This window comes from Littorina saxatilis, linkage group LG14 (genome assembly GCF_037325665.1).
Source record: "Littorina saxatilis isolate snail1 linkage group LG14, US_GU_Lsax_2.0, whole genome shotgun sequence".
Taxonomy (NCBI): Eukaryota; Metazoa; Mollusca; class Gastropoda; order Littorinimorpha; family Littorinidae; genus Littorina; species Littorina saxatilis.
Window position 1 is genome coordinate 39,090,515 of NC_090258.1, and position 16,911 is coordinate 39,107,425.

At 41.0% G+C, this 16,911-nt stretch overlaps 3 protein-coding genes across 9 annotated transcripts in view; 1 reads left to right on the plus strand and 2 right to left on the minus strand.

Moving 5' to 3' along the window:
- Nucleotides 1–8,733, minus strand: part of LOC138947737 (uncharacterized) — a 13,596-nt gene extending 4,863 nt beyond the window's left edge. The window contains exons 1-4 of one of the 2 annotated variants that reach the window (XM_070319286.1): nt 7,938–8,733; nt 5,717–5,812; nt 1,519–1,619; nt 69–220 (exon numbers count right to left, since the gene is read on the minus strand). In XM_070319286.1, coding sequence (XP_070175387.1) covers nt 69–220; nt 1,519–1,619; nt 5,717–5,812; nt 7,938–8,009 — 421 coding nt within the window. In that variant the 5' untranslated portion in view covers nt 8,010–8,733. Of the gene's footprint in view, nt 1–68; nt 221–1,518; nt 1,620–5,716; nt 5,851–7,937 lie in introns of both variants that reach the window. The other variant, XM_070319287.1, reaches the window with a different exon arrangement.
- Nucleotides 8,734–8,867: 134 nt separating this feature from the next.
- LOC138947738 (large ribosomal subunit protein uL14) lies at nt 8,868–15,187 on the minus strand. The gene is made up of 5 exons (XM_070319288.1): nt 15,112–15,187; nt 14,286–14,369; nt 13,529–13,657; nt 11,242–11,355; nt 8,868–8,994 (listed from the first exon to the last, which is right to left on the minus strand). Exons 1-5 carry the CDS (start codon nt 15,122–15,124, stop codon nt 8,912–8,914), a joined length of 423 nt encoding a protein of 140 aa, XP_070175389.1. The 5' UTR covers nt 15,125–15,187; the 3' UTR covers nt 8,868–8,911.
- A 423-nt stretch (nt 15,188–15,610) lies between these two features.
- Nucleotides 15,611–16,911, plus strand: part of LOC138947747 (LIM and SH3 domain protein F42H10.3-like) — a 67,620-nt gene continuing 66,319 nt past the window's right edge. For 2 of the 6 annotated variants that reach the window (XM_070319299.1, XM_070319297.1), the window contains exon 1: nt 15,613–15,836. In XM_070319299.1, the coding sequence (XP_070175400.1) occupies nt 15,768–15,836 (69 nt within the window). In that variant the 5' untranslated portion in view covers nt 15,613–15,767. Of the gene's footprint in view, nt 15,837–16,911 lie in introns of all 6 variants that reach the window. The other 4 variants (XM_070319296.1, XM_070319295.1, XM_070319298.1 and 1 more) reach the window with 4 other exon arrangements.

Below are 16,911 nucleotides of genomic sequence, written 5' to 3' on the forward strand. Positions count from 1 at the left end.
AGCATGCTACACAGAAAGCATAAGCCATAACAGTTGAATGCTGTGAGGATGAATTTGCGCTGACTTACCCAGCCTGATGAAAGTGTCGAGGAATCCAAAGCGACAGAGGCAGGTGGCAATGATGAAGGAACCGATCAGCAAGAGGGTGTAGCCAGCGTACAGCACCGGGAAGTTCATCAGGAACGTCCATGCTGGATGTCGATGAACCAACCGTAGAAACCTGTATCAGACAAGACCCCGTGTGTGTTAACATTTCCAAGGTTTTACCATGCAATTATTATTATCAAGACTTCCAAAAATTGGAAAAAATCAAGTCTACAAAAGGATTCCTAAAATGGGAGAACATTTACCAAGGTTATGAACAGAAAGTCTAAACAAGAAGGGCAAAGCCCATACGACTCACATGCTTTACACATTTTTCCTACCAAAATACATGTGACCTTGACCCAAGGTCAAGGTCATCCAAGGTCATGCAACACAAAGCTGTTAATTCAAGACATAGGAAGTACAATGGTGCTTATTGGCTCTTTCTACCATGAGATATGGTCACTTTTAGTGGTTCACTACCTTATTTTGGTCACATTTCATAAGGGTCAAAGTGACCTTGACCTTGATCATATGTGACCGAATGTGTCTCATGATGAAAGCATAACATGTGCCCCACATAATTTTTAAGTTTGAAACAGTTATCTTCCATAGTTCAGGGTCAAGGTCACTTCAAAATATGTATACAATCCAACTTTGAAGAGCTCCTGTGACCTTGACCTTGAAGCAAGGTAAACCAAACTGGTATCAAAAGATGGGGCTTACTTTGCCCTATATATCATATATAGGTGAGGTACTGAATCTCAAAAACTTCAGAGAAAATGGGAAAAATATGAAAAATAGCTGTTTTTTAGGCAACATTTATGGCCCCTGCGACCTTGACCTTGAAGCAAGGTCAAGATGCTATGTATGTTTTTTGGGGCCTTGTCATCATACACCATCTTGCCAAATTTGGTACTGATAGACTGAATAGTGTCCAAGAAATATCCAACGTTAAAGTTTTCCGGACGGACGGACGGACGGACGGACGTCCGGACGTCCGGACGTCCGGACGGACGGACGGACGACTCGGGTGAGTACATAGACTCACTTTTGCTACGCATGTGAGTCAAAAAAAAGGGTCTCAAAAGGGAGGGAATCTTAAATTGTCCTCACTTTGATTCAATTCAAGATACACCCATCCGCTTTCTTGTTACACAACTTTTTAGTTGGTTGCATGGCTGTTCTTTTACTTTCTCTTTCTTCTTGTCTGTGAGACTGCAGCTTTCTCAAAATGACAGGACGGGTGTAGCGGGGCACTGTAGTCTGAGGATTATTTAGGGAAAAGAAAAGTCCTGAGGCCAGATTTAAATGCTTCTAAAGACTGTTGTTGACAGAGGGGGAGAGGTAGTGAGTTCCAGTTGGTGGGGGCTTGAAAGGAAAAGGAACGTTGGCCTGCAGTTTGAGTTTTGTGTGAGGTGAATAGGACTTTACCTGCCAACTTTAAAGGTGCCAAGACAGACGGACACAGTCAGCATCATTGTGGGCCACCAGCCCTGGCTCAGCCTGCAACAGTGCCTGGGTGCTTGCTTCAGCTGTTGAACAGTCAAAACAAGCAGCAGTAACATTACTGCAAGGTTCTGATCATTTGAGTCTGCAAGCACCATGGATTGGAATAAGTTAATTTTCTTTCTTTCTCTTGTGTTCGTTCTCACGTGGAATGATTCAAATTCTGACTACAGAGTGCAGTAACATGTAGATTGATCAAGACAGTCCTATTCATCGGGCCATGCTAGCAGTAGCAGCTACATAGGATTCAAACCCTGGACCTTATTAACTTCTCGAAGGTGGATGGCGGCACTGGCATTGAGTTAACAGCAACATGCCCTGCCCATCAAGTACAACCGACCGCTATGGCTTTCAACTTGTCTGCCTACGACCACCACCATTCTCTGGCGACAGTAAACAGAGACATTATTCCCGAATACGCTAGTACAAGGGTCCAGCAGACTTTAATTGTGTGTCTGTGTGTGTGTCTCGACTTAACAGCTTATTGCTGGGAAACTACTGGGCGCAGTTCGTTCAAAAGTTGATACACTAACTTGATAATAGGTCCGATTGATCGTATTAAAACTTCATAATGTTACCTGGGACCTAAATGCGAAATAAACCACAAAAAAACGACTTGGCGGTGGGAGGAATTCGCGGTGCAACAGCCAGCCAGGCAGTCTGATAGAACGGTGCAAGGTCTCGGCAAACCAAGACTATGCCATACTCGTAGCAAAGCCGCCGAATGGTACCGTAAACCAAGAATAGTGACGTAAGAAAATAGAATGTCGTCTTTTGATTTGGAACGTGACGTGTTTTAGAATGGAGATGTGGTAGTGTGTGTGTGTGTGTGTGAGTGTGTGTGAGAGAGAGAGAGAGTGTGTGTGTGTGTGTGTGTGTGTGTGTGTGTGTGTGTGTGTGTGTGAATGTCTGAAGAGTACTCGGGTCCAGCGCGAGCGTTTTTTATATTTAGTCAAGTTTTGACTAAATATTTTAACATCGAGGGGGAATCGAAACGAGGGTCGTGGTGTATGTGCGTGTGTCTGTGTGTGTGTGTGTCTGTGTGTGTGTGTGTGTGTGTGTGTAGAGCGATTCAGACTAAACTACTGGACCGATCTTTATGAAATTTTGACATGAGAGTTCCTGGGTATGAAATCCCCGAACTTTTTTTCATTTTTTTGATAAGGCCAAAAAAAAAATTGTCTGTTTAGGGTAACATGACCCAAAAAAGTAGGGTCGGTAGGTCGGGATTGTTTTTTTTCTTTTTTTTTTCCCAAAAAACCATATTTTTACGTTATTTTGCAAAAAAACCAAGATTTTTTTTTCTTCCCCCAAATGCCAAAAAAAAGTCTAGGGTCGCGCGAAAAAACTAGGGTCGGTCGGGTTACCGTAAACAGACCTATTTTTTTGTGTGGCCTAAATGTCTTTGATGACGTCATATCCGGCTTTTCGTGAAAGTTGAGGCGGCACTGTCACGCCCTCATTTTTCAACCAAATTGGTTGAAATTTTGGTCAAGTAATCTTCGACGAAGCCCGGGGTTCGGTATTGCATTTCAGCTTGGTGGCTTAAAAATTAATTAATGACTTTGGTCATTAACAAGAAGAGCAAACGCTCGATCGAGTCACTTTCGCAGTTCTGAATATTATATGAGGCATCAGATGGACAGGAAGAAATTGCTATTCACAACACAATGAGTCACGTTCACATAAAATTTGAGCCCGGTCACTTTTATAGTTTCCGAGAAAAACCTAACGTTAAGTTGTGTGTTGCCGAACAGAAAAGGCTAGTTATCTCCCTTGTTTTTCTGATAACGTTCGTAAAAGGCTACAGATGTAAATACTTTGATGTAAAGAATAATCCTACAAAGTTTCAATCACATCCGATGAACTTTGTCAAAGATATAAAATGTCTAATTTTTCCTTTGACGCTGACCTGTGACCTTGAAAAAGGTCAAAGGTCAACGAAACCATCGTTAAAGTGTAGAGGTCATTGGAGGTCACGACTAAACAAAATATGAGCCCGATCGCTTTGATAGTTTCCGAGAAAAGTCCAACGTTAAGGTGGTGTCTACGGACGGCCGGCCGGACAGACTAACACTGACCGATTACATAGAGTCACATTTTCTCAAGTGACTCAAAAATCTGAAAATTGTAAAAAAAAAAAAAATTTTATAAAACGATCCAAATTTACGTTTATCTTATTCTCCATCATTTGCTGATTCCAAAAACATATAAATATGTTATATTCGGATTAAAAACAAGCTCTCAAAATTAAATATATAAAAATTATTATCAAAATTAAATTGTCCAAATCAATTTAAAAACACTTTCATCTTATTCCTTGTCGGTTCCTGATTCCAAAAACATATAGATATGATATGTTTGGATTAAAAACACGCTCAGAAAGTTAAAACAAAGAGAGGTACAGAAAAGCGTGCTATCCTTCTTAGCGCAACTACTACCCCGCTCTTCTTGTCAATTTCACTGCCTTTGCCATGAGCGGTGGCCTGACGATGCTACGAGTAAAATGGCATTGCGTTTCATTCTGTGAGTTCGACAGCTACTTGACTAAATATTGTATTTTCGCCTTACGCGACTTGTTTATTATTATCCTAATCTTAATTGTTAGCTGAGTTGAATTTGTTCACGCCTGAGCCATGCGGTTTAAATGATTGCACCAGGAACCTGCAATAATGCTGTGCATGCAATTGCAAGGAATGTTACTGTTTAATGTTCTTACGTTTTATGTTGTATGTTAATTGTCTGATGCTGATCAACACCACACCCGAGTTTCTCTTCTTGAGATAATAAAGTTTTCTATGTCTATGTCTTACCAATACCAGACCTGGGAACCCCTGTTTTGCACTTTGAGTATTCTCAAACAAACTTGGTGTACTTTCACAAAAATGAGCATACTCCACACAGCATTTGAACATCCATGATTCAATCATCCTGAACTCAGGTCAAAATGAGTTCGGCTCATTCTATCCCTGACAGGATGCCTTAATGGTTTTCCTTGTCTGGCAAGGCAATCGATTTTTTTTTTACATATTTAGATCTTTTCGTAATGTCTTATGGATGTAAGCAGATTCGCGTTCGTCGATAATGATTTTTCATGGTGTTGTGTAATTTTTAAATTACAAAGGAATTGATATGTAAGACAGTTTCAAGCGAGCTATTTTTCGCGGCTGTATTTACTGTGCAAACAACTCTAAATATGGCAAAAGTGTCACGTGATAATCAACCGTTTGGTTTTCGCGCTCGCTGGAGCAGACGATTTTTTGACAGTGATTTTTTGTTTGTTTGTTTGCTTAACGCCCAGCCGACCACGAAGGGCCATATCAGGGCGGTGCTGCTTTGACATATAACGTGCGCCACACACAAGACAGAAGTCGCAGCACAGGCTTCATGTCTCACCCAGTCACATTATTCTGACACCGGACCAACCAGTCCTAGCACTAACCCCATAATGCCAGACGCCAGGCGGAGCAGCCACTAGATTGCCAATTTTAAAGCCTTAGGTATGACCCGGCCGGGGTTCGAACCCACGACCTCCCGATCACGGGGCGGACGCCTTACCACTAGGCCAACCGTTTGACAGTGATGCAACCATATATTACGGTCTCCTTCTGGCAGCAGTCCCAAAATTACGACTTGTATTGACCTTAGAACGATGTCTTTATCATAACTGTGAAGAACAGAACGGAGATCACTGTCGAAGTCGGCCAATCTGCAATCATTTTCGTCTCGCGAACACTGCTCGTGAACAACATATGGGAGATAACTCTGTATTCTTGTGTTGATAGATTCGCGTAGGACTTTAGCGTCCGGTCAGAGAGATAACTGGCGATAGCCGTTGAGCGATGATCAGAATGGCTTCACACGTGTTTTACTTAATTAAGTTTACCACTACATTTAAAACAAATGCTTCTTTCAATGTTTACTGACAATAACTGTAATCATGTGTCAAAACACTGGCTCGGCTTCGGGATGCTCTTGTGAAGAAAAGTAGTCTAGGAATTTTTCTCTGCGTATTTATTTTCACTGACAGTTACTGATCATATTCTAGACAATCATGCGTACAAAATACGGCGAAATCGTATGGGCTCCCAGGTCTGCAATATGTTTTGATATCAATACGTACCACAAACCGGAATGAAGGGATGAGAAGGAAGATGGCGGCTGTCTGCCAGAGCATCCAGTCTGAGTCAGCAATGGCAGACCCTTCCATGTCCCAGGTCTGCATATCAAGACCAATTCTATCATTTATTCTTTGGCCTGAAAACAAAGTTAAGTACCGTGGAAGCTAGGCCACTACCCAATGCAACATTTCTAGAGGCTTGAAACTGACTCCAATTTCCAAATTATGAATGTTTATTCAATCAACAGCTCAGCTATAGCAAACAATGCACACACACACATGCACAAAAACACATAGTAGCACACTGGTTTTTAGCTATTTATAGACGTTTTCCGGGAATAACTCTGTCACGATTTCAGCGATCTTGTAGAGTAAGGCACAAAAAAAAATTAGGTGTGGTCACGGTAACATAGCCAAAAAAAATAGGGTAGGAAGGTAGGCAATCACTTTTTTTTTTTTACTTTATTTTTCTAATGTGTACAAATTAAACCTACTTGACAGGGAATAAGTGTGCGACTCTGGCGCTTTCGCTTTCATCGCGTTTTCTGCGCTCGTTTTCTTGTTTTTTTGTGTTGTTTTTTGACAAATGTAATAAAAAGTTATAGGGTCGGCCCCTAAAAATAGGGTAGGTCGGGTTACCGTAACCACACCTATTTTTTTTTTAGGCCTAAGACTAAGAGCCCTTTTACCTCAGACAAGTTTTCACAACATCCAAAGCATATTCCACACTTCCAATAGGCATTGCAGGCACCCGATCTTGGCACACGAAGAGGAACATTTTCGATCTGTCTAGAGTATATAATATATATATCTGGCAACAACAAAAACGTAACAAAGCAGACACTGGTTTGGTTGTCTTGCAAGTACCTTTTCTTGAACATTACTGGGGGGCAAATAGCTGTTATCTTCAAAGCAGTGTCGTGTGCCCGTGTTCGCAACCCGGCTGTACAAAACTTCGAAGCCACAGTAACCTTTCCGGAATCCAGACTGCTCACACGTGCTCTTACACAATTAATCCACCTGGCTGACTGCAGGCAACGATCACTTGACAAAGTGTTGTGACTTTTGGACATGGTTATAACACTGACAGTTTGATATGAAAAGACACTTGGCTAATTTTTTTGTAATAGCAATGCCCACAAATACGAATGCACAACTTTATACAAAACAGTACCACCATATACATAAATATATATATAATTCATGTTATAAATTTACACCAAATGTGCTCTTCAAAAACAGCAATTCATGAAAGAACAAGGGCAGGGAGGTAGCTCAGTCAGTAGCGCGCTAGATTTGTATCCAGTTGGCTGCTGTCAGCGTGAGTTCGTCCCCACGTTCGGCGAGAGATTTATTTCTCGAGTCAACTTTGTGTGCAGACTCTCCTCGGTGTCCGAACACCCCCGTGTGTACACGCAAGCACAAGACCAAGTGCGCACGAAAAAGATCCTGTAATCCATGTCAGAGTTCGGTGGGTTATAGAAACACGAAAATACCCAGCATGCTTCCTCCGAAAACGGCGTATGGCTGCCTAAATGGCGGGGTAAAAAACGGTCATACACGTAAAATTCCACTCGTGCAAAAAACACGAGTGCACGTGGGAGTTTCAGCCCACGAACGCAGAAGAAGAAGAAAGAACAAAAACATAATTTGGTGTGTACGTAATGTTCGATCTGTAAATCATATCCTACACTACAAGTCTCTTTCATCACAATATGTTGTCTGCTGTAAGTGTACGAATGTCCTGCTGTGACATATCATTTTCCTCTTTCATCCTCTGTGTGTGTGCATACCTGTGTGTCATTCGATCTGTGTACAACTTGTGTGTGTGTGTGTTCATCCGTATTGGCCTGTGGCTGTGTGTATGTTGGTTTGCTGTTTTCAACACTATAAGCTGTGTGTGTGTGTGAATCACTGAAGTGAAGAGAGAGAGAGAGAGAGAGAGAGAGAGAGAGAGAGAGAGAGAGAGAGAGAGAGAGAGAGAGAGAGAGAGAGAGAGAGAGAACAGCCGGTAATAGTCAATGTGTTCAGTTTTAAAAGTACATGTAATGCACATCATCCGAGCTCAAGGCGAGATGTGTAATTATTTTTGATCGCGGCATTATTTCTAATGTAATTAAACGCACTTGCAGTATTGTGAGATAAATCATGAAATTGATGAGTCTCAACTCTCATCAATCAAAAACTATTTCATTTCATCGTGCATTTACCCTAGAAACTTTACCTTGAGATTTAGATGGCTGAAGTCAGGCCCTGCGTAATTGTTGCAGCATCCAAGAAACGGTTCCATATTCATGTAGAGACAAATGTTTTTAAACAAGTGCACAAAAAGTCAATCGTGGTTGTGGTCAAACCGTTCTATCAAGGGAATTCACTCTCGGCAGTTTCCTTGACGTCCACGGTAGCTCATAGGTACAGTCCTGCAGCATGCCGGGTGCACGCGTTTGAGTAGCTGTTATGTGGGCGTTTTGCTTTTTTGCCGACTGCTGCGAGCTTAAATGGTGAGGCCATTTTTCTGTGGTCATTACCAGCACTAGAAATCCCATTTTGCTTTGTAAATAAGTGTTCCCTCCTGTGCAGGAATACATCTGTACAGTCAAGCCTCCTTAGACTGTGTCAGTGACCAGCACTGAAATAAATGAGTGCTATAACCAATGAACAGCAGTATTTTTTGTTGTGCCGTAATCCGATTCTTCAATGGTCAATACAAATGTGTGCATGCTTTTTTTCTTTGCTCGTTTTGTTTTTGCCATCTCCATTTTTGCATGCATGTCCTGTTAGTCTCCACTTTTGTACGAGTACACCAGCTTACATCATGCCTTTTTTTTTTTAAATAAGCGACAGAGCCAGTTTATACCAGCCATTCATCACTCAAGGTTACGTCCAAATATTGATACAAGCAAGTTCTTCGATTCAAGCTCGGGTCGATGCATTCAAGGGAGACAAAAACACTGAATACAAAATACCTCACAAACAAGACGGAGAATCAAAGACACTTGACATTCAAGAAATCATACAAACACTGAACAACCAGAATCATAATACAAAACCAGCACCAAACAAGAGAAACAGTACAGGAATACGTAGAGAGAAATAAACTGCACATACACATCACACATTTTTGCAACTCACAGAAATGGCTACAAACACAAAGGACTTTTTAAATTTTTTTTGCAGAGGAGTTTTATTTAACAGTATTCAAGCAATGCTGGACGCGTTACTGGCTATCCTCGGCCACAAGTCAGCGCACTCCTTGGCCACTGGACCTGTGATGGCGCTGCCTGAAACACAAGTAAAGAAACATTAGTTACACTGGGTAGGCCCACTTCAATGTTGCCAGACGTGAAAACAATCAATATTCGTGCTGCAAGATAAGCACATGTCTATAATGACCACCCAAGGGATAGGCCAAAAGTGCTTATTATAGATAGGTGGTTGTTATGGAAAGGTGAATTATATAAAACAAAGACTTTTCTGGGATCCTTGAAAGTGGTGGTTGCGGGCAGGTGATCGCTAATGAGAATGGTGGCAAGGGCAGGTTTGACTGTAGCTTGATTGAGGCTGCTCACCTGAGCATATAGGACCATTATCAGTGACAGGACAGAGATTCAGTGTTCTCCCCCCCCCCCCCCCCCCCCCCCCCCCGTTTTCTTCCATTCAGTGATGCAAATAAAGATTAAGTACCACTGTGCCATACTACGCAGTTTACAATACACTCAGGGACAGCACACACACACACTCTCTGCTGATAACCTTATTACATTGCTGTGAAAACAATTCTTGCATAGTATGCACCTTTCTCTCTGTACAAAGATTATTTATATACAGTAACTTTCGTTTTAACATATCCAAATCGTCAGGGATAACAATTTGCTGGCACTTTGAACAAAAAAACAAGATAATACTGGGCAGCATGACCCGAATTTGTGTCTTTAACCATGTTCAGATTAAAGAGAAAATAAATAAAAACAAAGAGCGTTTAAACTAAGAGATGGATTATAAATGAAAAGAGCACACAACTGCCATGATAAAAATACTGCCATTCACTAAATAGTCGATCTATCAACCCCTCTCGTTTTCTTCACTGGTTCGTATTTTGGTGGACTACATTATTTTGTTAAAAGGATTCTACGGAAAAAGTATTGGTCGTAAGCAACACACGGCGTTTAAATAGGGATAACCATTTTTCCTGCTTCCTCACAGAGCATAGGTCATTAACAACCAACTCCATCAGATTAAAAATAAACACTGTAAACTTGCATCACAAATTCCATATGGGTTGCAGACGACCCAGATAATCCGGACAATGTAATACAATTTGTGTCCTTGTTTATATTTGGTTACCAAAAAGTAACCCTTTGAAACGTGATCAGTGGGAGGATCCTCTGGTTCTTGAAGATAACATCAAGTCCTAAGCAAAAGCTTGAAGCAGTTTAAAGGCACAGTAAGCCTCCCGTAAACCATCACAGAGCTCCCTGAGCGTCTACATACAGTACAAGCATACTTCCATTTAAACGCTCACCGAACATGAACATCCTGGCTGCTTTCTGTCGAGCGTGAGAAATTTTCAAAGAATTTATTTTCGTGGACTTGGCCCTTTACAACAATGGCGCCTCGTTTTGGTGCTGGACGGCTGTTATGAATATCCCGGACAGTAAGCCTCCCGTAAACCATCACAGATACTGTCAGGCTTTTACACACAGTACAAACACCCTTCCATTTGAACGCTCACCAAACGGGAACATCCTAGGTGCCCCACGTAAAGAGCGAGCAATTTTTAAAGAATTAATTTTGCAGATTGTCTCGAACACTTTTTGGACCCATCCTGAACTCAGGTCAAAAATGAGTTACTTCCCTTAAACTGACGATAGCCGTGGATCGATGATTATCAGAATGTTTTTGGACCGTGGTGCGTTTTTGCGCTAGACCTAACTTATAAAATCTAAATAATAAATTGACAGCTTGTTACACAAACATTCTTTAATCATAAAAGAATTCTTTTTTCATCAAGACAAGATCAGTGCAATTCAAAGTTGTGAAAGTTTGAAAAAAGAAAAGCCCGGAAGCAGGGTCACGCAAGGGTCGTAGCAGACGACGGTTTATGCGGCACATCGCCGTTGATCTCAACAGTGAAAAGCCATCGCTAGAGTTCTTGTGAACCACAGCCGTTTGTTTCGTGCATAAAAACGTGCTATTGTAGATAAGCTCACATCGAGTCGCATTCAAATGACAAACTGACGACTACATTGTGAAAAAGGGAAACTGGATCACACGGGTTCACGATGGCTCAGGGGTAAGATAAACCACACAAAAATAAATTCTTTGAAAATTGTTCGCTCTTTACGGAGGACACCTAGGATGTTCTCAATCGGTGAGTGTTTAAATGAAAGGGTGTTTGTACTGTGTGTAAAAGCCTGACCGTATCTGTGATGGTTTACGGGAGGCTTACTGTGCCTTTAAGAGATACAGATACTTTGCACAGCTCTGGGTGGTTAATAAACGAAAAAGACTGATGATGTTTCCCATACCTTTCATTTCTCCCTTGACGTTGACTATGACGCCAGCGTTGTCCTCAAACACTATGAACGTTCCATCCTTTCTCCTGATGGCTTTCCTCTGTCTGATCACTACTGCCGGCATTACTGCAAACACATACATAATAGTATTAATACAAAATATAAATGTACAGAGTTGGGTTGAATTTTGAAATGAAAAGTGAATTGGACAAAACAGATGATGCAGCTTGACTAAAATCTTTACAAAAATTGACTATATTCTATACAAGAAACACTTAACAAGGGTAAAAGGAGAAACAGAATACGTTAGTCGCCTCTTACGACATGCTGGGGAGCATCGGGTAAATTCTTCCCCCTAACCCGCAGGGGGTCTCAAGAGTCCTCATCTCAAGCTAATCAATAATTTATAATAATAAAACCTATACCCCTTTTCAACACGAACAGGCAGTCGCATGGTGCTTTACACAATCAGAGGTAGGAACAGAAAATAAAGCAGGGGGCCTGGGAGATGCAAAGGCCCCCACTGGGGACCAGGGGCAATGCCCCTGTTTGGGTTGGTTATGCTCTCTGCAAGTGAGTTGGCGTTGCATTTGTGCAGGTTTTTGTTTTTGTTTTTTTACACATACCATGTATATTTTCAATGCACGAGCTTTCTCGTCGGCACTCAGCTTCCGAAACATTATTTTTTCTTCTGCATAACTCAATCGCGTTCACACCCGAGCTCCCTTTTTGAACCCAGGATGTCTCAAATTCAGGTTAGGAATTTCCGGTCAGTATTTCTGGGTGGCCGGGTGGTAACGCACTTGCGCTCGGAAGCGAGAGGTTGCGAGTTCGACCCTGGGTCAGGGCGTTAGCAATTTTCTCCCCCCCCTTTCCTAACCTAGGTGGTGGGTTCAAGTGCTAGTCTTTCGAATGAGACGAAAAACCGAGGTCCCTTCGTGTACACTACATTGGGGTGTGCACGTTAAAGATCCCACGATTGACAAAAGGGTCTTTCCTGGCAAAATTGCATAGGCATAGATAAAAATGTCCACCAAAATACCCGGCCGTGTGACTTGGAATAATAGGCTGTGAAAAGTAGGATATGCGCCGAAATGGCTGCGATCTGCTGGCCGATGTGAATGCGTGATCTATTGTGTAAAAAAATTCCATCTCACACGGCATAAATAAATCCCTACGCCTTGAATATGTGTGCGATATAAATTGCATAAAATTAAAATAATAAATCCCTGCGCTTAGAACTGTACCCACGGAATACGCGCGATATAAGCCTCATATTGATTGATTGATATTTCTTTCTTTATTTGGTGTTTAACGGCGTTTTCAACCGTTCAAGGTTATATCGCGACGGGGGAAAGGGTGATGGGATAGAGCCACTTGTTAATTGTTTCTTGTTCACAAAAGCACTAATCAACCGGTCAGTATTGGCTAGCTTACAATAGTGGTCTTTAAATCTATAACTTATAAGGGAGTGACACATTGTCTTGGTGACCCAAACATTTTGAAGATGGCAAGCAGTAAGGGAACGAGCCATTTAAGAATAGTCTACGAGATTGACGGATGGAGAAGTCGGCCACACACAGCTATCACATATACAGTGGAACCCCCCTTTTAAGACCCCCTCCCTTATAACTTATATAAGACCCTCTTTTCTCAGACTTTCTGTTCATAGCCTTTGTAAATTTACCTCCATTTTAAGACCTGATTTTCTCAGATTTTGAAAGGTTTTTAAAGTTGCACTTTACCCCTAACAATCTCAGCCCGGATTGAGACAATTCACAAAAATGACCTCTGGCGCTTCCAAAAGTCAGATTTTCACCAAAAGTTGGAAGATTTATCATGTCTGACCAATGCATTGAACATTAGGCCTAAAAAAAAAATAGGTGTGGTTACGGTAACCCGATCTACCCTATTTTTAGGGGCCGATCCTATAACTTTTTATTACATTTGTCAAAACAAAAAAAACAAAAAACGAGTGCAAAAAACCCAATGAAAGCGAAAGCGCCCGAGTCGCACACTTATTTCCCTGTCAAGTAGGTTTAATTTGTACACATTAGAAAAAAAAGTTTTTTAAAAAAAAGTGATTGCCTACCTACCCTATTTTTTGTGTGGCTATGTTACCGTAACCACACCTATTTTTTTTTTTTGCCTTAAATTTAAATTAAAATACAATTCAACATTGAGCAGCGCTGATCATATAGTCTAAATTATACACAGCAACCCCAAAGATTTAAAATAGCATAATCAAGACTTGTTTTTCTCTTGTCCCAACAAGGGGTCAAACAATCCGAACACCCACCCTTCTTCCTGAGCTCAGGCTTTCCCTTCTTGACGGTAGCCACGAACATATCCCCGGATCCGGCAGCAGGCATTCTGTTCAGACGTCCCTTGATGCCGTGCACAGCAATCACGAACAAGTTCTTGGCGCCTAGAAACAGAATCATTTCACAACATTAAGTTGCTGTCCACATCACTCAAAGTAATGAGAATCATTGTTCATATTCACTAAGCGTCATAGGTATTTCATAGGGATTCTCTTCACCTAATTGGACACCATCAGTACAATTTTCACAGAACAGCGTTCACACATTTGTCCAAACGTTTGTGGTGTAATTCCCCTAGTTACAAATAATTCCAACACTCCCACCTCTCCCCACCCCACACCCCAACAAAAAAAAAACCAGGGCAATAAACAACCGGGTAACTAAAAACTACAAACAGTGATTTGCCATTCATCGCGCATTGTGACGTCAGTTAAAAGTAATAAAACGTTACGCTGAGTACCACATGCAACAGGTTTTTTCCCCAAATATGTTTAACGCCCAGTGCTAACACCAACAGTATACCGTAACAACTACATGCCCTGTCACTCACACATCAAACACTCAGACCCAGGCATATGGACACTGTGCTGATGCCTGATCTGCCCTCCAGCGGTGGTATGGGAACGTATGAACTGTGACTTCAAACGACACACCTCACTAGGGACACTGACAGCTATGGCTGTTGGGGAATTAGTCAATTACTTTAACCATGATTTCTAATCTATGCCTTACCTGTGTTATCGGCACAGTTGAGGACAGCACCCACAGGGAGACCCAGGGCAATGCGGAATTTACCTCCAGCGGAACCTCCTCTTCCTGAAACAGTCATACACGTCAATTGTGAAGGCAAAACCTTTTAATGATCAAGAAAAATGAGACATTAAAACCATGTAGTGATGTAGCATCAACTGTTGCTAATAAAAATAATGCCTTTTTTCAGGACGAAAGTTGCTCACAATGACACTGACAGCTAAATGGAGTGTTAAGTGTAACTCATAGGCTACATTGTCAAGTTCTAAAACCTTATTTGGATCGAATTCGATGTTGACGATCCAATGAAAACATACATTTAAATGATGTCCTGTAGTTTAAAACTCGACAAATACTGTTATTTTCGGAAACGTCTGTAAGAATAAACTGAAAACACACCAGTTGACTCGGTAACACACACACACACACTGTGACGGTCCCACTCAGGGAAACTTGTACACAAACCGCTTTCTACTTCAACACTCGCACACACACAAACACGTATTATAATAATCTTTGTCATTGATCAGAAAGAGAGTTTGGGGGCTCTTCCTATCATGATACTCCCTCTAAGTATCATGTCGATTGGGTTTCTGTCTTTCGAAATTTCGAAGAACGTATTTCCATCCAGTATCATGATAAATGTACCCTCCTCCAGACGAATGACAAATTTGACAGAATAGGTGCGATGCAGACCAAAAAGATGGTATAGAAAACATAAAGAAAAGCGTCTGAAACTAAATATTTAAATTTCACAGGAAGATGTTTCAATACAGCATGGATATTTGTCGATGATGTAGGAAATTACCTCTCTTCGACATGTTGAATTTTTGCTTGGAACTAAAAGGCGGAAGTTGTGGCCTTGAACCGGAACTACTTTTCTGCAGTTAAAATATGGGAGCGGAGAAAGCTCATGTAAGCAACTGTTAAAAAGATAAATAAAGATAATAATCAAAAATATGATAAAGGACATTTTAAACGAAGTTAAAGAAAATAATTGTTTAGTTGAAAAGGAAATAAGTTGTTTTTCAAACGATAATCAACGGAAAAACACAAATGTTGAGATGACACGGAAGTAAACTGTGTAGCAGACGACAGAAACACAACAAAACTCGAATAATATAACACAAATGCCGACCAAAAAATAGATGAAAATGGAAAAATTAGTTCTTGAAAAATATGGTTCAGATTATGGTTCAGCTTAGATTTCTAATTAAGATCTGTATCTGATAAGGAATTCATAAATATTTTGGTTCGTCTCAAGTCTTGCGGTTGTTTTTGCACACGGCCCATCAGCAGCTTTCGAACCTGTCGTCGATTGGTATTTCCACTAAGGTGCATTTCCGTGCCCAAACATCGACATTTGCTTGAGAAATTACAGAGGTGTGTTGGATCTTCTACTCCGATTTGTGTGGCACAGGTTTACATGCAACAAGTGCTAAACAGTCCCAACAGTCCAGCAAAATGAGCAAGAAGTGTGCAAAGTGCACCAAGACGGTCTACCCGACCGAAGAACTGAAATGTTTGGACAAGGTAAGTCACCAACAAATGTGATTTGACCCGTGATGTCTGCCGTTACTTTACGCGCTAATTACACTGGCGGCAGCTTAACTGGCACATCAAAACAACGAAATCTGTCACCAATAGCCCTTTAAGCAGGTTTTATACATTTTTTTCCGCCCGTTGGTGTATTCTGTCAGTTCGATCGAAGACCGTTTCAGCGCTGAAAACGCTCAGAGAGAAAGGTGGGTGGGGTCGCCAGTCGCCGGCAGTTTCGAGCTGTGGGCCACTCTGTTGTGTTGCTTCACATTTGATTTATGTTTTTAACCATTTTTCACTTTGGTTTCAAAATTCTATTTACTACGTCACTAAGACCAGCAGATAAAAGATGAAATCAGTGTCTGTTTGCTGAATTTTGTCTCGGACATCACTGCGAAGAATTGTCAATGGAATTTGAATTATTTTGAAAATGAAATATGTTTACTCATTGTCATGTGGTGATGAAATTGAACTATAGCAACACCAAGGCACCATAATCAAAAACTGTTAACTTGCGGCCTAATAAAAATCATTTGCAAAGTTAACAAAAGCATTGTTCAAGTTACAGAATTCAAAGAATTCATGCATAATTGTTGGTAATGCAAATGATAATTATTAATCAATGGTATGTATGGAGACCTGTACCTTTCTGAGGTTAATCAATGTCAGTTGCACACTCCTACTGGCCAGTCCCTTGTTTCTCTTTGGCGAGTGGGGCGAAGAAGTAGCGTTTTTTCTGAATTTAATTCTCACCGCGAGGAACGCTAGTGATTGACATGACATGGTACAGTCGAACCCACTTAAAACGAACACGCTAGTTACGAATTTTGACTTATAACGAATTAGTTTTAAGTTCCCAACTGAATACCTCTTTCTTCATGCTTAAAAAAAATGCTTAAAACGAATTCTTTATAACGAATTTACGCTTATAACGAGCACTTTTTGGATTCCCAAGCATGCATAATGTCTGTAATTTACTCACGCTTATGACGAAATCTTTAAACTCGTCCCGAGATCGACATATCATGGGAATTTGAGAAGTTTGAATACATGTGTCAAAGTCTTCCCT

What these genes read in the sequence shown, in the direction of transcription:
- LOC138947738 (XM_070319288.1), bottom strand. An exon ending in CAACTGTGCCGATAACACAG is followed by an intron (nt 13,658 to 14,285) that starts GTAAGGCATAGA and finishes TTCTGTTTCTAG; the next exon opens with GCGCCAAGAACTTGTTCGTG. An exon ending in CGTCAAGGGAGAAATGAAAG is followed by an intron (nt 8,995 to 11,241) that starts GTATGGGAAACA and finishes CTTGTGTTTCAG; the next exon opens with GCAGCGCCATCACAGGTCCA.